At 41.7% G+C, this 26,506-nt stretch overlaps 1 protein-coding gene across 1 annotated transcript; it reads left to right on the plus strand.

Moving 5' to 3' along the window:
• Nucleotides 1–23,173, plus strand: LOC136768458 (mucin-2). Its single transcript, XM_066722684.1, has 11 exons — nt 1–127; nt 11,737–15,042; nt 15,322–15,437; nt 16,136–16,197; nt 18,767–18,897; nt 19,056–19,127; nt 20,185–20,344; nt 20,599–20,760; nt 21,150–21,259; nt 21,588–21,784; nt 22,206–23,173. Exons 1-11 carry the CDS (start codon nt 67–69, stop codon nt 22,248–22,250), a joined length of 4,422 nt encoding a protein of 1,473 aa, XP_066578781.1. The 5' UTR covers nt 1–66; the 3' UTR covers nt 22,251–23,173.
• The last annotated feature ends 3,333 nt before the right edge of the window (nt 23,174–26,506 follow it).

Below are 26,506 nucleotides of genomic sequence, written 5' to 3' on the forward strand. Positions count from 1 at the left end.
CCACAAAGGTGCCAGCTGTGCCAGTCGCTCCCTCTCTTCCCCTCTTGCACTCTCTACACAGCAGCCATGGCATCACCCGCAGCTCTCCTCACCACCCTGGCAATCTCCTGGCTTCTTTTGAGCTCAGGTAAGTCTTTCCTGTGACCTGTCTCTGTCTTTTCTCCCTGCCTGGGGAGGCAATAAATACAGACATTAGTAATTAAGTATGTACATTAAATAAATAAATAAATAAATAAATAAATAATGAGAAAGTAAGTACATAACTCAATCAAATTAACAAACAAACAAACTGTGACTGAAGGCAACAGAATTCTCTTTCTGGTAGACTTGGAATCGAATGTTTTGTCTTGCTCTTCAAATGCTGTTAACATTGTGTCATAGGGAGTGGGGGGTCAAGAGCAGGTGCGGTTGTATTGGATTGGGGGGGCCAGCTGGTTGAAAAGGAGCTCCCCTTGGTGAACAGGGGGTGGACACAGTCTGAAAGAGTATTGGGAGAACAGGGAAAATGCATTTGACCCCACACCAGCTTTGTGGATTAGAGAGACCTCGCCAGACTGGATCCCAAAGGCCACTGTGAAGCTATATCTGTGTCACAGGGTTTAGAATGAGTGTAGGAGTGGGAAGGGGTCCATTGGCTTATACTGGGCATTGTAAAGGAGCTCCGGTCGGGAGTCCACAGTGGGAAGAGATGGGTGCTGTTTGGCTTGATTCAGTAAACTAGATTGTGCCCTGGGTGGAGATGGGTGGAAACAAATGAAAGAGTGCTTGGCAACTGGGCACGGATACAACCTCTCATGTCAGAAACTGGCAGATAAATCACAGCCTGGGAGAAGAATGCATACTGTGCTGTATGGGCAGGAGCGGATCTGTGATCTGTTTTGCAGGTGCAATTTCCCTCTCCAAATAAGAACATAAGAACATAAGAAAGTTTACAAACGAGAGGGGGCCATTCGACCCACCGTGCTCGTTTGGTGTTCATTAATATCTAAGTGATCCAAGGATCCTATCCAGTCTATTTTTAAATGTTCCCAAACTTTCAGCTTCTACCACATCGCTGGGTAGTTTATTCCAGATTGTGACGCCTCTCTGTGTGAAGAAGTGTCTCCTGTTTTCCGTTTTGAATGCCTTGAAGCCCAATTTCCATTTGTGTCCCCGGGTGCGCGTGTCCCTGCTGATCTGGAAAAGCTCCTCTGGTTTGATGCGGTCGATGCCTTTCATGATTTTGAAGACTTGGATCAAGTCCCCACGTAGTCTCCTCTGTTCCAGGGTGAAAAGGTTCAGGTCCTCAGTCTCTCAGTAGGACATTCCCTTCAGACCTGGAATAAGTCTGGTTGCTCTCCTCTGAACTGCCTCTAGAGCAGCGATATCTTTCTTGAAGTGTGGAGCCCAGAACTGTCCACAGTATCCAGATGAGCTCTAACTAGTGCATTGTACAGTCTGAACATTAAGGCATCTAAGGAGCCACAATGCCCATTTGAATGAAATAATAGTAATAATAATAATAATAATAATAATAATAATAATAATAATAATAATAATAATAATAATAATAATAATAATGATAAACAGACAGATGCAGTGCTTAATTAATTAAAATCAAACAAAACTAAAAAGTGTGTAGCCTACTTGACAATGAGTGATGTGAAATTACTTCCAGCTGCAGTGGCACGTCTCTCCTCTGCATTTCCTCAGACAAACACCTGGCAGCTCAGCACAACACAAACTTTGTGTGGGAATGCGTTTATTCCAGCAACAACATTGAATCAAGCAGAATACATTCATTTCAGCAGCAAAACTTTACTGGATCATATCCAAATGTTTGTTTTCTTATACTTATTCTACTAATAAGTAGTTTTAGTATAATTATTATTGCTTGGTTGTTTCAGTCAATGCACTTACATTTATATGTAAAATAAGTTGGAATTTGCAGTTTGTGATTTATGCGTTTTAAAATTAACATATTTAATATATTTGACTGGTTTTAGTGCTTGTACTAGGCAGTCTAATTTGAAATGTTGGTGGTTCTATTTCTTTCCCAGAATACATTTAGTTAGTAAATTTTTTGTTTTTGTTTGTGTTTTGTCTTTTCATTTTGACCTGTAATCAGATGCAGTTTTAGACCTGATTAAAGGTCCACATGAAAAGACATTAAAATCCCTACAAAAATAACCCCAACAATTACTAACTAAATGTATTCTGGCAAAAAAATAGATTGCTGTTGGGAGTTGTCGACCCCTGCCCTAGCATAAGCAACATCTAAAACAACTGACCATTAAACTGAAATATTCACTAAGTAGACTCTCTTTGACAACATTTTATTTACATTCTCATTCAAAACTACAATTTTCTCTTGTGCAATTAACTATTTTTAACTTAATAGCATTTAATTCATGTTTTTAACATCTATTTTCTACTTTTAATTACTTTAAATTACAGTTTGGAAAAATCACTTTATAGCATGTACTTGACTACATTATTTTTTTATATTATAATTTGATCTGTATGACTTTTGCTTATCATAACTTAAATGATTTGCTTTTGTGGTGGAAGAAAGATTTGGAGTCGGGAGTTCTAGTCAGAATTTATTACATGCACGGGAGAAACAGCACAACACAGAACTCAACGGATTTTATGCTTGCATGACACTGTTCCCCAAAAGTTTTGAGACAGAACAAAGCTTTTATACCCCCTCTGGGACATACGTCCAAAGGGCCTTAACATTTTACAATCAGTGCCTGAATGGTCATTTCTAATAACTAGCAGTGATTTCATTGGCATTCTAAACTACGCCTTCCCATCTCATCAATATTATGATTATTACTCATGAATAATAATCATTAACCTCTACATTGCCAATTGCATTAGAATGTACTTTGTAGTTAATACGTTGCAAGAAAGGAATGTGAGCTGCTGATAACCAAGTGAGGAGTAACAGCACACCAAGTACAAAGGCAGAATAGGATTTCTATATTTTTCCTCCACATTCCCTCCTTTTGTCACAACGTGACAACTATTCCCTATTTCCCATGTTACCCAGTGTGTACACTGCTACTGTCGAGCCCTGGATTCCTGCAACCATCAATATCGGGAAATAGGCTGGGAGGAAAAATCTATTACATATTAGCACTATCAGCAGCAAATAAAAGTTCCTTTAAAAACACATCTTCAATAGGGTTAATGGGAGCATGCATAAAAATGGCAGCAGTTGCTGTAGTACATAAGTGCTTTAAACAATGCACAGAGAGTATAATAACACAAATAACTAGACGTTGCATGCAACTTTTAAGGCTTCCATGTTGTATCAGTAGGTTTCAGATTTGAGCAGGCATATGTAGTTTTAATGCATGTGTTATTAAATGTGTAGTTCTCAATTCTAATCCAATGTAGTATAGATTTGAGGTTTTCAATCTTTTGTCACTTGAAGTGTGTATTTCAATGTCAGTGAGATATAATATTAATTTATTGAGTGCATGCATCAATTATGTAAGGTACCATTGTATTTTTCACATAATTCTAGCATTTATGTGAAGTTTTCATTGAGTCATTCAAGATGCAGAATGCAATTCCCATGTTTGGCCACAAGATGGAGGTAGAGGTCTACATAAGGAATGTCATGTGGCTATCATGTAAAGCTGTCATTTTGGTTGGTGTACAGCAGCCAGATTTTCTGTCCTATCAACTTGGCTTCATCAACTTTGACATATCTTTCTACTAGTTCAATCACTGACAATTTAAGTACATTAGGCTATAGTTCTGAAGATATTTGCTGTCATAAGTGACATAATGTAACAGAATTTGGTGAGTTTTGGGATTTTGCTGATAGGTTATTCTGGGGTCAATATCCTGCTTTTGTTAATATGTGTATTTTGGATTCATGCACAGTCATTTTCTTGTGGCTGCCATGTTGTTGAACACAGTCACTTGTCTCTTGCAGACGTGATAGATAGCAGTGTCTATGTAATACATGCAAAGTTTCAGGGCACTGGGCTTTAGGGTTCAGGAGTACTAGCTGTTGTCATTTTTGCACGCGGACACATGTTAAATCCAATCTTAATTATCAAGTTTTATGTTCAATGCAGGACATAAACACAGGTGCTGAGTTTCATGTGCGTACTGCATTCCAGTGTCCAGGAAATGTGTAACTTGTCTGAAGCGGCGCGTACGTCTTTTTTCATTGGCCCACAGCACCCATGTTTTTTACTGGGACAACTCGCCTTTAACAACCTTGGTAGTACTCTGTAGTACTGTCATGCATACCAATTTGTGGCACAGTGGGAATAAGTGTCTTGGAGTAGAAGGCACCAAAGCTTGATTCAGATAATGCAGCCTGGTGGACAAAGCGTGAGACCGAGCAACTTCTGATGAACAAGCGTAACAGTAGGCCATAAGGTATGCATGTGTATGAAGTGGCATATGCATATGTCCGTTGGTTTTGGAGAAGAAGATTTTTGTATCATTTCACAATTTCGATTGTGGCACCATGTAGTTTTCACTGCATTTGTAGGTATAAGATGTGTCTAATAACCAAGCCATAAAAAGACAATTCAAAATCCAAGCATTTTGTGCAACAAATAGAAATTTTAGCCATTCGAATGGGTCCCATCCGGCTGAGTTATCAGATACATATTGTTTATTTATTCTAGTTTGTAAATCATGGAGGTGGCTAATGGCATGAGTTATGTTGGAGCTGGTGTCTGGTAAATAAATCAATTTTCAACAATAAGGGTGCAAACACCACCCTCTTTAGCTAATTGATAATCTAAAGCTGCTTGGTTCTGGAGGGTGACTAACCTATTAGCCTTACCTGTGGGTCCGAAAGCTGCAAAACCTTTGATACTTGTGTTTATCAATGTTTCAAATTCAAAAGCAACTTCATCAATTAGGTCTTAACTACACCATACATGGGGAGAATGGCAGCCCCAAATTTTATAGCTCCATGGACCTGTGAAATTCAATAGGAACCTCTTGAGGTTTCTGCTCCCTTTTTGTCCTATGGACAGAATGGGTCTGGGCTGCTCGAGGGGAATGAGGAGACTGGGTTATAATAGTCATAGATGCATTTAAAGTCACCAGAACACAACAACCATTCCAGTTCCGGGGCAAGTAAGTAAAAGCTTGGTCTCCACACAATCAGTAATGGCCATAAGGAGTCAGAGCAGAAACAATCATTGGGCGTGTCTGTGAGTGACACCAGGGACCACACTCCTTAACGTGGTTGTGAATACTAAATGCTCCAGCAGACAATAAGTCAGGAAACTGGTTTCGTTCCCGAACATTGCTGCTCTCATTAAGACCCGCTTCTGTTATGGGGAGGACTGTTGAACACTGACTGGCCTAGTTGGATTTCAAGCCCCCAGGTTGCTGCTGGAGCGCTAGCAAGGCACATATAAGCGAGGTCCCCTGCACTGGCTTAGGAATTAAGTGCCATGGGGAGTCTGCAGAATGGGGAACAGCAGCACATACATAACATTCATATTCATATATATTCATGTGTATATCATCTAGCAGTAAAGTTACATATTGTCCACCATGCATTTCTTCATTCATTATTTTAACATACTCTTTCATTTCAGAAGGAGTGAGGCTTATCTGCATTTCTTTGGCAGTGCAAACACAACAACACTGAAACAACACAAAACAGAGAAATATGAATATTCCAAGAATAAAAGTCAATTCTTGGGCTTATAAGAGCACCAAGGTTTCCTAGGAATCCACTTATCCAGCTCCCCAGAGACCACTCCAGGGTCTGGTGAATTTTTTCCAAATGTGATCTGTAAGATCATGAATCTGTTCAGGTTATAAGGTATATAGGTACAACATTCTTTACCAATGAGTGCACACCCTCCTTTTGCTGCAAGAGAGAAAACTAGGGCTTGGCAATTCTGTAACACCATATGGGAACCATTTCAGCTGTTACGTTATCAACATCAGCAGTTTTATCATGTTTCTATTGTATCTGTTCCGGTCAGCACAGACGTCTTCAAACTGTGAGAGGGATGGGGATCATGGGAATTCCTCACAGAGCACTGTGGGGCACATGTGAGCACACTCAGCACCCTGATATATTCAAGTCTTTTAGTAAACTGGTAGGACAGTTGGAGATGGGTGTTCTCTCTCATCAGGTGGCTTTGTCGTCATTGTCGAATCCTCAGTCGTTTTTGATCAGTGTAATGTGATAGTGTCTGTGTGTCAATATGCAAAAGGTGAGAGGTTACTAGCACATCACCCGGTATTTGTGGACCCATGCGTCTGGCCCTGTGCTGGCCTCATTAGCTGGAGGTGGATGATGATGTCAGCTGCTTCTGGACTGATTGTCTCAATCAGTGATGATCCCATTGGCTAGGCACTGAAGCGCTCTCTTTCCCTGGCTGTTATGGTGCAGAAGATGGTCCCACAGGCAATGAGGAAGAGGATCTAGTCGAAGGGGGAGCATCTCTCTGGTCTCCACCAGTGTTGTTTTGATTGCTTTGATTGGCAAGTGGATCCATGTCGTTTCTCTTGGCACTTCACAGCGGTGTGGGCGGTCTGGAGCACCTGGTAGGGCCCTGTCCACCTGGGCTGCTGGGAGGACTTTCTCTTGTGTGCTTTGATGTACCTGGTTGAAATGGATGACAGTCCTGTTGGGCTGTGAATGGACAGCTTCGAATGCATGTGTTAGACCCATACAAAAGACAACATAGCATCATCCGTCAACTGGATGGCTTTCTCCCTTACAAACATTTGAGGAGTGACGGAGAGTCTCATAAGTCATCCCATAATAATCTCATGCGGAGAAAGACCAGTGTTTTCGATTTGCTGGCTATAGGAAGGGCATCTGAACGTTTGAGCCCTGTTTGTTCACATATTTTAGTCAGCTTATTCTTGAATATCCCATTTTGTCTCTCCACTGCTCCAGCTGACTGAGAGTGATGGGGCAGTGAAAATGTTGCTTAACTTGCAGGGCTTTGCATAGTTCCTGTACTATTTTCCCAGTGAAGTGAGTGCCCCTGTCACTGGAAAGTTCCCTGGAATGCCAAATCTGCTACTACTTCAGCCTCCCTACAGGGATAGGCTTCAACCCATTTAGAAAACCTATACATTATTACAAGTATATATTCATAACCACAACATTTAGGCATTTGAACAGAATCTATTTGCATCTTAAGGCATGATTTTGTGAGTTTAGCTCCCTTCCCAGGATTATGAGCTTGACAGATGTGGCAAGTTCTACAATATTGCTGAACTGTTACTTCAAAACCTGGGGCAAACCAATTTAAAAGACTGATGCACACATCCCCCCTTTGCCCATGATGGGCAAACAAGGGAAGGGGTGCCTGTGAGGCAACCAATGCTTTAACAAATATTTGAGCTCTCTTATGGAAGGTGCAGTGGCTAGTTGCAATTTCCTGGAGCTTTTACAGTGCAACTCAGATTGAAATAAACAAAAAACTAAAAAAACTAAGTGATTTTCATCTAGTATGTGCCTTATTCTTCTGTATCAACATCAATATTATTAGCATTATTAATACAAGCAGTGTAAATTACTTGCACTCTTGCTCTGTTTGTAGTAAGTGTTGAACCCTTACACATCTCTCTCTCTCTCTCTCTCTCTCTCTCTCTCTCTCTCTCTCTCTCTCTCTCTCCTTGAGCTTAGTAATGATTCCTGTTCATTGTGGAACTCATAGCTACCAAATGACCACATTTTTAATTTCCTGGAGTATCTGGTTATCTATTTATCCATATCTAGGAAACCTTCACCACATTTTGCTCTAATGCAATTTCTAACATGTTACTTAAATGTCTGTATTCATAAAGACCTATTTTAAATAGCTGTATTTTATATTATTTCTTTTTTATAATAGAATTCTGAATGCTTACTTTCTTGTAGGTCTGTTATGTGTTAACATAGTATAGCATTTTTAGGTATCATTCTGTAACTATTTGTTACTTGTGACTCTTTTCATATTCTGAGTCATATTCTGGCTATACAGTAAATGAAAAATACAAACAAAATACAGACATTTACCATGCACAAATTCTAAACTTACAAACATACAAAGAGATATATACTAATGTATATCCAAAGTAAATTCGGATACCATGTTTTTGGTTGGCATGTTGTATTGACCTGCATTGTCTCAAACTAGCATTATGTATTATTACTTATCTATTAGTTTTCCTTCAGTATCTTGAGGACTTTTACTAATACTGAAAACTTCATTTTTTATATGTATTTGTTTTTGGGGCATTCGACTTAAGCTAGATTGAATTTTGCCTTTGTCTTTTTCCATTTCTAACAAATGTTTTAAGCTAGCAAGTTTTGATTTCTCATTTCTTCATTTACTTTCATCATTCCACATCATAAACACTTTCTAGTATACTTTTCCTGGCTTTGTATCCCTATTTTGCAAAACCATTTTTAGGTGCTCAAGTCTATCTGAATCAAAGTCCCATCTACTGGAAACCTTAACTTTCCTTACCTATTGTCCACTTAAATCACTTGTGCACATCGCGCACCGCTTCACTTCCATAATAATCATACATTTACCTTATATTTGTACCTTTAGGTGGTGGGTCGCCTGTCTAACTAGTCTTACTATTATCGTTTTGTGCACAACAACCAAAGCGTGCAAGCCCATAAAAATAATAACAATAAAACAACAGGGGGGAAAAAAACTCTAAAAAAACAAACAAAAAACCCCACAAATAATAAATCCTATATAGGATAAATAACAAACATGTTTTTCAATATGTTTGCATTTATATAACTTCTATATAACTTAATTACTTTTCTTCATTTACCATAGTATTAATAGTTCTATAAACATGTGCTTTTATATTATCACCGGTGTATCAGATATTGAACAATTATTTAGTGCTTTTTTTTTTTTTTTTTTTTCTAATAGTAGGTCGAACCTACGCTGCAGTTTTACAAACACACTTTTGTCTGAGGGAACCCCAAACAGGAAAACACAGTCCTGTTTGTGACAACCTAGGTTAAATAGGAAAACACAGTCCTATTTCTTCAGGCCTAAGTTTTTTTTTTTCATTTAAAGGAGATATAAAAAAACTTTTACTAAAAAAGACCCTTCTATAGTTTTTTCATTTCTAGGAGTTATAAAACTTAAAAAAAAGACCTTATATCTTTACAAGCGAGAAAACTCAGTCAAGCTTGGAAAAATAAAACAGGAAAACAATTCCTGCCTCAAGTACTTGATTTAAGGCAAACAACAATGTTTAATTAAAATATAGATCGCGTTACCTGATCGTCAGAGGGCCAGACGAGCAGACAAGTGAAAGCAAAGCACCGCAGTAGGGAATTTAAAAGGTTCCCTTACCTTATTATTTTGCCGGGGTGGCTTTGCTAGTCACTGGTCTGGCCACTCCGGTCCTCTCCGTCAGGGTTAGCGGTCCCGATCCTCGTCGCCATGTAATGTGGAAGAACAATCATCTTCAATCAGGTTGGAACGTTCGTTGCAATGCCTTTATTACACGTGACATGGAGAACACCAGTGAATCAAGAAGATCCCAAAGCTGCTCTGCTTTCATGTAAAAAGTCAGAGCTTTTTATAGACAGAAAACAAAGATTTGGATACAATTAATAAGTAATTACTATGTTATCTTACAAGCTTGCTAAGCAGAATATATTATTAAAGGACAGAGTCCATGGGTCAATACAAGGATTAAGGAGCAGACACTGAAATCATACTGTTTGTCATCTTCTCCAAGATGCTCATCGAAAATAACAAACAGGGGTCGAACTACCTTCTGGCCTGGCTGTTGACTTGACCTTATCTTTCTTAAGTATACATGAAGTAAACCATTTGTGAGGGGAATTTCTAACTTTACTTCCACAGGGTCAATGGCTTAAGACCCAGGCCTAATGGTTGCCTTCCCTCCAGGAAGTATAGTTGTTACAGCAGCAAGGAGATCAGAAAGTTCTTGATCGGTGCTGCTGGCTGTGGTCTTCCCTCTGGAGGAGGCCTCTCGCCAGCCATCGGGGGTGGGGGGGTTGGACCATCAACAGCTCTTGGGTGGTGATGGCTTGTCAGACCTTGGGGTGTGGGTGCCTCCTTAGCCTTCCGTGGTGGGGTGCCTCTGAGGAGGGTTGTGTTTCGTCGGGCTTCCACGGCGGGGGACGACGTGCCTCATCGGACCCTCAGAGGGGGCTATTGCTGGAAGACAATAAAAATTGTGCTCAGGTACTGGTCATGCAATGCAGGACATCTCCAACAACAATTATGCATTGCATGTCCATGGCACACCGGCGGCACTATGGGCTAGAAAATCAGAGACTAAAAAGATGAGTCTTCTGCTATGATTTAAAGGTTAAGACAGAGGGGGGAATCTCTTATGTTGGCTGGAAGATCGTTCCACGGTTTCGGGGCCCTATAACTGAATGCTCTACCACCTGCGGTTTTCTTGTGTATTTTAGGAAATATCTGGCTTCATGGGATCTCAGCAGTCAACCTGGATTCAATAAGGAGATCTTTTAGTAGGGAGGTGCCAGTCTCTTTAGTGCTTTAAATGTTAGTAAGAGAAATTTGAAATCTATCCTGTAGCGCACGGGCAGCCAGTGAAGAGAAGCCAATACTGGAGTTATGTGTTCATGTTTTTTTGTTTTTGTTAGGATTCTTGCAGCAGCATTTTGGACTAACTGAAGTGCAGAAATAGCTCTGTTTGTGCTGCCTGACAGAATGGCATTGCAGTAATTCAATCTAGATGTAACAAATGCGTGTATCAATTTCTCTGTGTCCTGTAACAAGAGGAATTGTCTTAGTCTAGCAATGTTTCTAAGCTGGAGGAAGGAAGATCTCGACACATTCTGAATGTGTGATTCAAAAGATAGATTATGATCACAGATGACACCCAGGTTTCGTGCCATCTCCTTATGGGAGAAATTAAAGTTATCATTACTCAATATTGTCATTGTAGTATCAACAGTTAGATTTTTGTCCCCTAAAATGATGACTTCTGTCTTATCAGAATTAAGCATAAGAACATTACTTGTCATTCAAGTTTTAATCTCGGACAGACAGCAGATTCGTGTTTCGTGTCATGGTAATGTTAGGATTTGGTGACAATTATAATTGTGTGTCGTCTGTTAAGGACGACATGCACCGGCTGTAGTATTTGTGTGTGTTTCCAGTTCTATGTTTTCTAATGCCGTTGACTTTGCTATTGAAATGATCCACAAAGTCATTGCAGGTGATATTGGGGGGAATGACCTCTGAAGGCTTTACCTGCTGGTGAGTAAGTGTCGCTATTGTGGGTTATTCCTATGCGTCTAAATAAAAGTGTTCACCTTTTGCCAAAGCAGCCAGAGTAATTATTTTTCCTCACTTTATCATTAAGTTTTTCACTATCAGAGAGCTGTACAAATATAACACTGAAACACATAGTTAGGAACAAAGTATTTAAAAAAAATTGTTGTCTTGTGTTTTTATAACATAGAAGAATTTTCTTTGGGACGTAGATTATAATTATACAATAATCATACATTGGGGAACATCTGAGACTATTTCTAGGATAACAAAGGTACTAATTTCAGCCTGAAGGAAAAGTACTATGTAAATGAATATCCATCTCTCAGAAAACTGTAACTGGCAATTAGTTGTATAATATGTTTGATGCCATCATGTATAATCCAGGCACAGTAGAGGGTGTGGTTTAAATTAGGTCAAGAGAATCATAATATGGTGCATAAAGTAAGTTCCTGCTCTTACCATTTTATATGTGTTCTGTTTCCTCTTTCAGCTACTACCACCACCACCACGAGTACTACAGATCCCACTACTACCACCAGCATTAAAGATCCCACCACTACCACCAGTACTACATATCCAACCACCACCACCAGCACTACAGATCCCATTACTATCACCAGCACTACAGTTCCCACCACCACCACCAGTACTACAGATTCTACCACTACCATCAGTACTACAGATTCTACCACTACCACCAGCACTACAGTTCCCACCACCACCAGTACTACAGATTCTACCACTACCACCAGCACTACAGTTCCCACCACCACCACCAGTACTACAGATTCTACCACTACCATCAGTACTACAGATTCTACCACTACCACCAGCACTACAGTTCCCACCACCACCAGTACTACAGATTCTACCACTACCACCAGCACTACAGTTCCCACCACCACCAGTACTACAGATCCCACTACTACCACCAGCATTAAAGATCCCACCACTACCACCAGTACTACATATCCAACCACCACCACCAGCACTACAGATCCCATTACTATCACCAGCACTACAGTTCCCACCACCACCATCAGTACTACAGATTCTACCACTACCACCAGCACTACAGTTCCCACCACCACCAGTACTACAGATTCTACCACTACCACCAGCACTACAGTTCCCACCACCACCACCAGTACTACAGATTCTACCACTACCATCAGTACTACAGATTCTACCACTACCACCAGCACTACAGTTCCCACCACCACCAGTACTACAGATTCTACCACTACCACCAGCACTACAGTTCCCACCACCACCAGTACTACAGATCCCACTACTATCACCAGCACTACAGTTCCCACCACCACCAGTACTACAGATTCTACCACTACCATCAGTACTACAGATCCCACTACTATCACCAGCACTACAGTTCCCACCACCACCACCAGTACTACAGATTCTACCACTACCATCAGTACTACAGATTCTACCACTACCACCAGCACTACAGTTCCCACCACCACCAGTACTACAGATTCTACCACTACCACCAGCACTACAGTTCCCACCACCACCAGTACTACAGATCCCACTACTATCACCAGCACTACAGTTCCCACCACCACCAGTACTACAGATTCTACCACTACCATCAGTACTACAGATCCCACTACTATCACCAGCACTACAGTTCCCACCACCACCACCAGTACTACAGATTCTACCACTACCATCAGTACTACAGATTCTACCACTACCACCAGCACTACAGTTCCCACCACCACCAGTACTACAGATTCTACCACTACCATCAGCACTACAGTTCCCACCACCACCACCAGTACTACAGATTCTACCACTACCATCAGTACTACAGATTCTACCACTACCACCAGCACTACAGTTCCCACCACCACCACCAGTACTACAGATTCTACCACTACCATCAGTACTACAGATTCTACCACTACCACCAGCACTACAGTTCCCACCACCACCAGTACTACAGATTCTACCACTACCACCAGCACTACAGATCCCACCAACACCACCAGTACTACAGAATCTACCACTACCATCAGTACTACAGATCCCACTACTACCACCAGCACTACAGATCCCACCACCACCACCATTACTACAGATTCTACCACTACCATCAGTACTACAGATTCTACCACTACCACCAGCACTACAGTTCCCACCACCACCAGTACTACAGATTCTACCACTACCACCAGCACTACAGTTCCCACCACCACCACCAGTACTACAGATCCCACTACTATCACCAGCACTACAGTTCCCACCACCACCAGTACTACAGATTCTACCACTACCATCAGTACTACAGATCCCACTACTATCACCAGCACTACAGATTCTACCACCACCAGTACTACAGATTCTACCACTACCACCAGCACTACAGTTCCCACCACCACCAGTACTACAGATTCTGATACTACCACCAGCACTACAGATTTTACTTCTACCACCAGCACTACAGATTTTAATTCTACCACCAGTACTACAGATTCTACCACTATCACCAGCACTACAGTTCCCACCACCACCAGTACTACAGATTCTACCACTACCATCAGTACTACAGATCCCACTACTATCACCAGCACTACAGTTCCCACGACCACCACCATTACTACAGATTCTACCACTACCACCAGCACTACAGATCCCACTACTATCACCAGCACTACAGATTCTACCACCACCAGTACTACAGATTCTACCACTACCACCAGCACTACAGTTCCCACCACCACCAGTACTACAGATTCTGATACTAGCACCAGCACTACAGATTTTACTTCTACCACCAGCACTACAGATTTTAATTCTACCACCAGTACTACAGATTCTACCACTATCACCAGCACTACAGTTCCCACCACCACCAGTACTACAGATTCTACCACTACCATCAGTACTACAGATCCCACTACTATCACCAGCACTACAGTTCCCACCACCACCACCATTACTACAGATTCTACCACTACCACCAGCACTACAGATCCCACTACTATCACCAGCACTACAGATTCTACCACCACCAGTACTACAGATTCTACCACTACCACCAGCACTACAGTTCCCACCACCACCAGTACTACAGATTCTGATACTACCACCAGCACTACAGATTTTACTTCTACCACCAGCACTACAGATTTTAATTCTACCACCAGTACTACAGATTCTACCACTACCACCAGCACTACAGATCCCACTACCACCACTAGTACTACAGTTCCCACCACCACCACCATTACTACAGATTCTACCACTACCACCAGCACTACAGATCCCACTACTATCACCAGCACTACAGATTCTACCACCACCAGTACTACAGATTCTACCACTACCACCAGCACTACAGTTCCCACCACCACCAGTACTACAGATTCTGATACTACCACCAGCACTACAGATTTTACTTCTACCACCAGCACTACAGATTTTAATTCTACCACCAGTACTACAGATTCTACCACTACCACCAGCACTACAGATCCCACTACCACCACCAGTACTACAGATCCCTCTACTACCACTAGCACTACAGTTCCCACTAGTGCCACCAGTACTACAGCTCGCACTCCCACCACTCCCACCACTGTCACTACAGCTCGCACTCCCACCACCTCCTCTACGACTACAACTACAACTACAGCTACAACTACCATGACCCCCACGACTACTCCCATCACCTGTCTGAACAACAGCACCTACTTGAACGGCGCCTGTGTTTGCAGGCCCAACTTCCAAGGCCGGTTCTGTGAGTCAATGGTGGAGACTGTCGTGATCGGTGAGTCCTCACATCCAAGTCTTCTCCAGAATAGTGTATAAAAACTGCATTTGAACACGTACTTCATGTACATGATTGTATTCGAGGCTGTTCTTCAAGTTGAGAATCCCCCCACAATTGTGTTGAATGGTAATGATCAAACATTACAGAATTTCCTCAGGCCACCTTGGATTTCTCCTGATCTACTTGCTTGTGAACAGAGCAGCGTTGAGTCAAATGTGTTTACTTGTGTAACAACAAAATAACATGTGACTATGTCTTCTTGCTTATTTCCTGCAGAAACATATGAAAGGAAAGTAGACGTGACCGTGAAGATAGATAAAGTTTTCACAGATGAGATGAAGGACCCAACTTCGAAGCAATACACAGAATTTGTCAATGAGTTTGTGAATAAGGTGAGGAGGTGTGCTGGGAGCTCTCACTTCCTGTCAGCTGACCACACATTCTACATCAGTGCTACTCAGCCCCCCCCCACGACCTGCTAGTTGTTGTTGTAGCTGAGCTCTCAATTACTTAGTTGGTACCTTCATTTAATGTTTTATTTGGACCTTTTCTGACAAAAACATTAGATCCTAACTTGAAACCTCCAACTGTTGAAAACTATTCATGATAAGCACAATGATGAGTTCAGTGAAGGGGTCGATGGATGTCATTGAGTAGCTGGATTGAGCAACAACCAGCGGACAGTGTGGCCCCCCCAGCCAGGGCCGAGAGCCAATCAAGTGATTGAAACCTATAAAGTGCCTTATATGGCAAATAAAATGTCTCAAAGTGCTTTACACTAATTATAGGCCTTGTCAAATGACATAGTCCTTAGTCTGGTTTTGAATAGGGGTAAGGATGAGATGGTGCACTAAAGGGTTGATATGAACCTAGCAATACAGTGTTAAATACTTTGCTTACTTGCATCCCTAAATTATGTCATACATTTTGTTAATTTTCTTGACATTTGCCAGACTGTAGGGCAATCCTCAAGTCACTGAAAGTATCCCCCCCCTCCCCAGAATTGAGTGGGACCTCCCTGCGCCGCACTGGCTGTAGTGCACCCACAGTCTGGTCTTTGTTACGAATGTTGCTTTGTTGTGCCTTGCAGATGACACCATTATACAAGACTGCAGTTAATAATTTTAAGGAGGTGAAGGTTTTAAATCTCAGGTACGGAATTACAAGAATTATGTTTTTTTTTGTATATATGTATGTGTCTGTGCGTATCTATGTATGTGTGTGTGAGATTTTGTGTGTCTGTATGTATAAATATGTGTGTTTGTACTATAGGAAGTATTCACTCCCTGGGACTTTTACACATTTTGTTGTGTTACATTCTGAAATTGTAGAAAAATTGACACTGTATAATAGGTTGCGTAAATCAAAGGAAAATTAAACATGCATCACAAATTCAGCTTGTTACACAGGAAGACCTGCTCCAGATTGATACTTTTCACTATTTTAGATGCTCAACCCACATTTTTAGGTGAATGTATTCACATAGCCAATCATTAAGAAATCATTTATTTCCCTATTTGCACTAAGATACCCATATTGACTAAATGTGCACTTTTAGTATCTGTTAGAAATATGTCATCCTTATATTTATGATATACCAAAATTGGCCCCTAATTTGTAATTTGTATAATTAAAAGATTAACTTTAAATATATTTTAGTTTGAAGGGGAATTTAGTCTGTAATGTCTGTAAAATATATTATAAAATTGTACTCACACCATATTGTCAATCTACAAAATAAACATATGGATTGCAGACTGAAATACATCCAATGTATTTAAAATATACAGAAAGGGGTGCATTCTGTAATAGGGAAAATTTAAGGATAACAGATTTCTAACACATATTCAAATATATATATTTATTCCATACTTTTCTTTCAACATTGTATTCCCCTCCCTGGATTATTTAAAGCAGTGGTTCTGACCCCTGGTCCTGGAGGAGCCCCTACCCTGCTGGTTATTGTTCCAGCTGAGCTCTCAATTACTTTATTGAACCTTAATTTAAGTTTCTAAATCAGAGCTTGTTTTCATTATTTTAAACAAGTATTACATTTGTATAAACGGAATGTATTATCTTAATAAGGAACTAATTTAATCAGTTTCACAATTTAAAAAGTCAAATGTAACTCTCTACATTTTCGTCTGATTGGACTTCTTAGATGCGCAAGTGTGTAATATGGACATTATAAGGAGTACAGGTATGTGACACCTATGAAATGAAACCAGACAGCCTGTACTATAATATTCTGCATAGTTGATCATGATTAAGAACATAAGAACATAAGAAAGTGTACAAACAAGAGGAGGTAATTCGCCCCATCGTGCTCGTTTGGTGTCCATTAATAACTAATTGATCAATGATCCTATCCAGTCTATTTTTAATGTTCCCAAATTGTCGAGTAGCGATATCCTTCTTGAAGTGTGGAACCCAGAACTGTCCACAGTATCCAGATGAGCTCTAACTAGTGCATTGTACAGTCTGAACATCACTGCCCTTGTTCTCAATTCTACACTTTTGACAATATACCCTAACACTCTTTTTGCCTTTTTTATTGCTTCCCCACATTGTGTGGATAGAGAAAGTGAGGAGTCCACATAAACTCCTAGGTCTTTCTCATGTGTTACTTCATCTAGTTCTATTCCTCCCATAGTGTAATTATAGTGGACATTTTTGTTACCTGCATTTAATACCTTGCACTTGTCCACATTGAATTTCATCTGCCAGGTGTCGGCCCACAACTGAATGTTATCTGTTATCAAAGTCCCTTTGAATAGCCTGTGCTGCCGAGATTGTATCTGCTGAGCCACCTATTTTAGTATCAAAACTATTAGACAAACTATATTACAGTACTACCAAATGTGTTTTTTGAACTTTTGACATTTTTGACCTTTTCCTTCATTAAAGTCTATGGGAAATATTTTTGTGATTTTTGTTTGTTGAAATACCACTCCTATTGAAATATGTTGAAGTTGCTGGGTGAAAATACCATAAGAAATTAAATAATAATGTAAATTTGGAAAAAAAACTAGTCTAGGTTTAAAGAACATTTGTAACACAAAATACTTGCAAAAGGGCCATTTCTCTATTATAAGGGCCACAAGCAAGTGGGGCCACTCAAATGAAAGCACACAAATTACAGAATCAGTTTATGCATTTGTTGATCATGATTAGAAACACTATATTGCAACACTACCACCTTTTGTCCAAGATAAATAATAGCATAATTATGAAAAAAGGTCAATGTAAACTTATTTTTCTTACAATTTTCCCTTAAAGTACCAGTCAAAATACAACTTTTAAAACAAACTGGGTGACAAATTGATAACAACTGAAGGAGTAATGATAATTTATATTTCATGTATTAAAAAATAGGAATTCTAGAACCCAAGTAAATGTTTCCCCTACATCTCAATATCTCCACACAGCAACATCTGATCTTAATAATCTTGGTATCAATTGAAAGCCATAAGTCTCTAGTTTGGCTATACAAATGCCAGCATTATTAATAGATATATCTCAAACCACCAGCAGGTTGAAAACAATGGGGTGGAGTGTAAAGAGCTACTGGTTCAATTAAGTAATTGAGAGCTCAGGACAGGGGTTCCTCCAACACCAGTGCTGAGAACCACTGCTTTAAAGCAACACTTTCCATTACCATCCCGGAAGCAGAGGAGCAAATTCTCAGCCATGGAACTGACCTCCTCTGTCTCTCACACAGCAATGGAAGTATTGTGGTGAAACATGAGACCATTCTGAAGATCAAAAATAATGTGAATGGCTCGCAACTGTACGACCAATCTCTGGTCAACATCACAATGGTTTTGGAAGAGGAAACGGACTGTGAAACAGGTAGCACTGCACAACATGGGTTAGAACAGCAGTAATGCAACCACACTCAGTCACAGCAGCAGTGAAATAGACTTGTCAATTTACTATAATATATATATATATATATATATATATATATATATATATATATATATATATATATAATTTTTTTCTTTCAGGAATAAAACCCTGCACGGATTATGGATTGTCTCTGTTAGAAGTGAAAAACGACTCTGATACATTTATGACAGGTAAGCTCCCAGTGACAGAAATTGAGAGAGAGAGAGAGAGAGAGAGAGAGTAATACTGTATTACTGTAGTAATACATGGTGGGGTTATTGTTTTTTTGTTTATACAGTGGGAGGATTCACTGTATTCTCAAATATTGAATTGAGGTTTTGAATTATTCTATCTCTGAATGTCAAATGGGTTTATGAGTTTGAAGAATGGGGAGTAGCAGCTTACTACCTCAATTACATCAGTTGTTATTTATACAATTCTCCTCTTGCTTTAGTGAGGTGTTTACTATATTTATATTAGATATTGTAACCCATGCAGAAACTTTAAGACACAGAGGGATTTTACTGGGATTGAGAGACACAGCTAAGGCTCTGTTTCAGAAAGACTAATAGACCCGGTGGCACCTAATGATCACAGCACTTAGAGAGGCTGGGAGGTGCGGAGGGACAGGTCAGAACAGTGGGAAATAGGCAGAGAGAATGGCGAGGGAGAAAGTGAGAAGGAGAGGAAAGGAAAAAATGAGAGAGACAAGGAGGGATGTTGTGATGTTAAGAGAGGTTTTAAACATCACACCTACATTGAGAACCTGGTGCTCGCTGCCCAAGTATGGCGAACGAGTAATAACCGGTGGCATTAATAATATTGTATATTAGGTGAATAATTTATGGCAAAGATTGTTTTAGTAGTTTAGTGGGTATAGGGTCTAGTGTGCAGGTTGTCGTTTTCATTTTAGTAATTAATTTAGCCCATCCCCCCACAGCCTGTTGTATGGGCCTTCTGGCATAGTGTCATCTGGTCTTAACCAGGTCTCAGTCAAGGTGAGCACATCTATGTGTGTGTCAGTTATGGTGCCATTTATTAAGGCTGTTATTAAGGCTGTTTTGCTAGATAGTGAGCGGATGTTTAAGACTGCTAGCTTATACCTGGGAGAAGTGATGTGAGCATGTAATTTCTGTTGTGTAGTTTTAACTTTTATTAGACCCGGGGAGTAACTGCCTTAACTGTAACTGCTTCCCTGCCCTGTGATCATAGGCCTGTCTAACACCATGTATCCTCTGTCATCTTCAGGCGTTTGTAACAGCTTGCCAAGTGAATATAAGAAGTACTACACGGCTTTCAAAACTGATTCTAAAATCCAGTGTTTGTCGATGTGTGACAGCCGTCATGAAGACTCCAAGAACTGTAACTATGGCACCTGTCAACTGCTGAAAAGTGGACCAACCTGTTAGTAAGTGGCTCTTGGGTGTAATTCAGATGTGAGGATCCTTGGTCCCACAGTCCCACTGACTGAAAGATTCAATCAGTGACTCGTATGGTACAGCGGCTGTGTTGTAAACTGTCCTGGTGCATCTTCAGTCTAGGACAGGGAGACAACTTGTTATGAAGGGTGATGTATCCAAGTAAAACTGATTAACGCTGACCTCTCTCCCCTGCCACTCTCCGATTCTCTCCTCTCTTCTTTCTCCCAATTTCTCATCGCAGCTGCCAGCACAGTGACTCTGTGTGGTACCTGGGCAGCGACTGCAGCCTATCTGTCAACAAGGACGGCTTCTATGCTGGGGTCGGTATTGTCAGCATGCTGGTGGTGATCGGGTTCACCGTCCTGTGTGCCTTCCTACTGCAGTACAAGAAGAAAGAGAACAGGTATCTGCTGTGTGTCTGACTCGGGGGAGGGGGAGAGAGGGAATGGGAGAGAGGGAGGGAGAGGTGGCCGAGAAAGTGGGGGAGTAGGAGATATCGAACTGAGGGAAAGAGTGTGAGGTGCGTGTGGAGTATTAGGAGTGAGGGAGACTGAAGCAGAAGGATAAAGAGTAAGGGATGGCAGGTGGGATGGATGTGTGTGTGTGAGAGAGAGAGAGAGAGAGAGAGAGAGAGACAGGGAAGATGGGTCGGCCTAGAGACTACCGGTAAGAGACAAGGGGGAAAGCTTTCCCGACTGCCGAGAGACTGGGGCTGCGTTGGCGGCGGGGTGTGGAGGGTCTCTCATCTCCCAGCGCTAACCTGGCCCACCCGGCTATTCTCTGTCCGCCCAGCAACAAGGACTGCAAGCAGGAGCTGGTGAACGAGTGGCTGGACGACGACTTTGAGTGGCCGTCCCCCGAGAGAAGAGCTGCCAACCTGAGCCAGGGCGCGACGCTAGCAGGTACTGACTCTTGGTGCCCCCTGCCTGGCACGGTCACTGATGCCACTCTGTCTCCCCTTTCACTCCCTCACTCTCCGCTTAAACTATTACTAGCACAATACCACCAATACCTTTACTGTCACTACTCTCTCTGATATTAATACTTCTTAAACAACCACTACTAAAAATAATGCATCTACTTACTATTAGTGCTACCTCCTCTTCTACTAACACTTGTCTACTAATATTATTTCTATTCTATTACTATTACTACTTCTGCTCTTAATGCTGACAACAGAAAGCAGTGGACATTTCTGTGATTCGTGATTGCTCTGTGGGTTGTTTACAGGCGGCAACACTAATGTAATGATGGAGCTCCCCACCTACGCCCCCCCAGCCTCCAGCTACTACAGGGACCCAGCCCCTGCGTACACAAGCAGCAGCTCTGCGCACTGGGCCGCCCCCCCCTCCAATCTCTACAGGCCGGAGCGCAACCAGCACCCGCAGCAGGACCTCCGGCTCCACAACTTCCCTTCGCAGTTCCCAGTGAGTTTCCCTCCCTTCCCCAAAACAAACACGCACACTCACACCATTATCCTGCTCCAACTGCTCACCCCTTCGCCTTATTGATGCATTAGTTACTGACTTGTTCATGGTAAGTAACATATTAGTTAGTAAGTCAATAGACACATTGTAAAGTGTCACCCCTGTTTAAAAGGGTCCCCCAGCAGAGGGCGCTGCCATTTAAGATGTGGGGGAAACAGCCATGGTGGCTCAGAATAAGAAGAGATAAATTCTGTCTGCTGGGGTTTAGTATCTGTGGCATTTTTAGCCTCTTGGCTTTAAGTATCGGCAAGTCCCATTCAAGCACTGGACTGAAAGTGACACACTGGTAAATTGAAACTGGCTGAGCTCGAAATGAAAGCTTGTGGACTTAATGTCTGTCTCTCTGTCTCTGTCTCTGCAGTCAAGGATCACCCGGCCCCAGATCAGAACATCATTTGAGATCTAACCCCCCCACCCCTCGATTTTAGAACTGAAAATTCATGTGCGAATCAGGAGCCGCAATGGAGCAAATTTGATGAGATCAGAAACAGAGATGGAAGACAATGCCCCCCCTTGGCAAAAGTGGCCCCCGGCACCAATATGAATCGTTAACACCGAATCGCAAACCAGGCAAACCCCCTTTTCAACACATTATATGATTCTCATCTGCCATTTATTCACTAGAGGGCGTTCTGCTACAGTCAGTGACACAGAATGGTTACAGTGTTGCCAGATCAGAGGTTTTTCCTGTAGCTTTAGGAGTGTTCGGTCCTGTTTTTCTACAGAAATTGGACAACCCTCCTCACCTCAGAGGTTTTAGACACAAATCTGGAGTGTTTTGGTTTCTTTTTACGCTGTTCAAAGGGTGTGTTTTCTTTCTTTTCTTAGCATGATCAGACAACATTGTAATTGTACCACATAAACCGTGTGTAAAAACAAACAAACAGACACGCATATAAAGCCCCCAATCTGGCCTTGTGAGGGGATATCTGTGTTTTTCAGGATACTTGGGTGTGAACGGGCAGACGTGTCAGTGACAGAAGGGTCCCAGGCATGCCGGGAGAAGTATTGGGAACCATTGACCTAGAACACACTTGTCACTATTCAAGCCAGAGGACTGCATCACCTAAGCCATTGCCGGCTCTAGAATGGCTGTCTGCAGTTTTAATCCACAGTGCACTTATCACTGCATATGCATACGTCTCTGATGTTATTGTTTATTATTATTACTACTATTTAAGATGTAATTAATGACAATTGTATGCTGTATTTATGGAAGTGCAATGTTAAGAAATGTATGCAAGACCAATTTCAAACCCTATTGTTATAGGAAGTGTTTTTTAATGTGCAATAAGAACAAATAAATGTTAATTATTATTATTATTATTATTTTGCAAACTACAGCTATGTGTGTTTTGTATCCCATAATCTTTTTCACTTTGTCTGGAAAAGTGTGTGTATGTGGGGGGGATTGCATTTACATTTTCAGTGTGCTTTTACATTTCAAAGCATCTTCTCTATTTCCTATGTGACAAAACCCCTTCTGTCAATCACAGCTAGTGGGCAGTATCCAGTGCGCTTATTGGCTAATCCAGTACACCGTGTGTAGTATGGCTTGACTGAGTTTGACTGGAAAGAAAGAAAGAGTCAAAGAATGTACTGTTATTTGCAATATATACACATCAGTTACTCAATTTTGTAATCGTCTACAGAAACAACTGAACCCCACAGGAACCGCAACTACACAATGTACTGGATTAGCCAATAAGAGTGCTTGGGGGTGTGTCCCCCAGTTCTGAAACAAAACCTGGTGCCTGGGGTGGCACCAACCACTGCAACCAACCAGTGCATTGCAGTCTTATCCAGTTCAGTTCATTTCACTTCAGCTTCGGAGGTGTTTTATTGGCATTGCACTGTTAGAAGTGTTGCAAGAGCAATACAGGGGCAATGAACATTTACACAATTATTGTTTCCCTCCCTCGCTGTGGGATACTTGGCACCATTTCAGGGTTTCCTCCCATACCTGGGGCTGAAGGAGACGTGTTTCTATCTCGCCCTTCATTGCTTAGCAACTGGGACAGTACTCAGTACTTGTGCTCTGCTATGAAGATGGGACCTGCTGTCTTCAAGCAGTACAGCGCCGCAGTGTCTGTTCCTGAGGAGAGTTTAATGAGACCGGCAGGGCATCCTCTCTCGGGTCAATCCATCCAATTCTCAATGGCGGCTTCATCCAGCACAGGGTGGCGCCGGTCAATCGATCCAATTCTCAATGGCAGCTTCATCCAGCACAGGGTGGCAGCAACCTCTGCACCACCGTACCACCCTCCAGGGCACTGTAGTCTAACTTAGTTCAGTTCACTTCAGCTTCAGAGGTGTTTTATTGGCATTGCGCTGGGAGAACTGCTGCAAAAGCAATACAGGGGCAATGAACGTTTACAGGATTATTCCTCTCTCTCTGTGTCATTGTGTGTGTGCCTGAATTGGTCAGTGCTTATATGATCAAAAGTCACTTTATTGTTTTACAGCATTATTACATTTTCTGAAATGTGTTTATCAAACCATAAAACTGTTATGCTTACCAGAAACACTATCAGATTGCTCCTGTTGAAATGAATAAAACCATAAAATACTGGGGTCACCAACCCTGGCCCTGCAGAGACACAGTCCAGTCAAGAAGTTCTGGAGATCTGGACCTCCACTTTAAGCACAGTGACGATGAGCCTGGAATTGCATTTATTTTGAAAGGGCTCATGGGCTCATGCCGTGCTGCCTTTTGTGTCTCAAACTTTTCTGTTACGTGTGTCTGTCTATTTTGACCCTAGTTACACATTCACCCTGCTTGCCTGCTACTTTTCAGGCAGTGCCCCTCTGTCCTGTGTTAAAGTTTTTACGCACTGGATGTAAAAAGCCATCAATAACAGAGTCTTGGGTGTGCAGTCTCTTGGTGCACAGTTAGGCAGGGGCAAAGGTGATAGTTACATCTTGCATGCTGCAGAAAAAAGTTTATCTTTGAACTGGTTACTGTCAGTAACAATGCTGTGAAATAAAGTACGCAAAATGTGCAAAATTTGTATGTAACAAAAAAGATCAGTATCTGGTGGTCAAAGAGGAGTATGCCTTCTTTTGCTCGATTTCCCTTTAAGGGTTCTGTACCACCCATCATCATTAGGAGAATGTGAAATTGTCCCCTGCAATAATGTATGCCTGGCTCCATAGGCATAGTGGATGCATCCCCCGACTATTGATAGCATCGATATGAATGATGAGGAGGCATCCCCCCTGCTCAAGAACTCCTCGCACACACACCCCCGCTTGGCAACTACGCTGCCCCGTCCCTTGAGTCTGGGGGGGAGGTTAGGGTCTTCTTGATTTCTGTACCAGGTCCAGTTCTCAGATTCGTAACTTGAAATGTGCAAATCCTAAATAACTGAGCCTAAACTGGGAGAATAGTGACATTAATTGAGTGATTGAGAACTCCTGTTGGATCCAAAACCAGGAGCTCCCCTTCCCAGGATTGGAGTCTAACCCACCCTGCTCTACAAACAGCTTGGTTTTTTGAAGAGTGGACCTGAGAAGGTAAATAATTGTCTGTTTATCACTCTCTTTATCTATCTATATATGTGCAAAGGAGGTATGCAGGTAGTCCATAACCCAGGTGTTTCAATGTCTATGGCCATAATCACAAGCAAGTAATGACAGTGGCAGCTCTGGGCTGGGGATTAATGTTTAACCCCAAAGTATTAAAGCCACCATTCTGCTCACTGCAGAGCCCAGTCCTGTGCCAACCCTGATGCCGAACAGCTGCCTCCCAGACGATGGCATCTTCCGAGACCCTGGTCCCCAGCCTGGCCCTGTGCTGTCTGGTGCTATGGGCTTCAGCAGGTAAGGTCTCCCCAAGTGCTGGTGCTGTAGAGACTAGGACACCAGGGCTTCTTAGACAATATAACACTCATTTGGACTGAAGTGATATGTTGAACATTTCTTCAACTGTGTGTATTTTGTGACTGCTAATAAATACTAACACTACTAATAGTGTGCAGAGGCAGTGGTGATGGTAGGGAGCAAGCGATTACTGCGGAAATGAGTCCTATTGATGGATTTAGTGTCAGTATTATTATTTTCAAAATCCCTGCTTGCCCTGGCATTGAGAAGCACTTCCATTTTAAACACTTGTAGAGGTTAATGTAGCCTATATATTTAGCCAAATGTATATGCATGCATGTATGTATTATCATTCACATTAATAATAGTAAATAATGAACTTTGTTGGGACTATTATTTTGAGAATGGGACATGTTTCTAATGGCTTTCAGAGCATGATCCCCCAAAACACTCATGTTTGCTTCATTTTAGTGTACCATGTTGCATTTCAGATTATTTTGGTCTGCAGCCAAGAAAATGTTAAACAGGGGGAACTGATTAGTTTATTATTTACTTCATAATACATGGAAAGTAGTTGAAATCTTTGCATATGCCTACCTTGCCACCATTGGCCCTGCTGATAGGAACTGGGGGAGCTGCGGGAGAGATGACAGCAGTTCCTGGTGCTGGGCTGCAAATAGTGGATTTCCTTCACTGTTTGCCCTACAAATACAGACTGACAGGCAAACAGAGAAACTAGAGACACAGATGGATGGACAGACAGGGACAGAGCATTACACCACAGTGTGAGGACACTGGAGTTGCGCCTGAGGCATGGTCGTTACTGGAATGCAAATAATT

This window comes from Amia ocellicauda, chromosome 14 (genome assembly GCF_036373705.1).
Source record: "Amia ocellicauda isolate fAmiCal2 chromosome 14, fAmiCal2.hap1, whole genome shotgun sequence".
Lineage (NCBI taxonomy): Eukaryota > Metazoa > Chordata > Actinopteri > Amiiformes > Amiidae > Amia > Amia ocellicauda.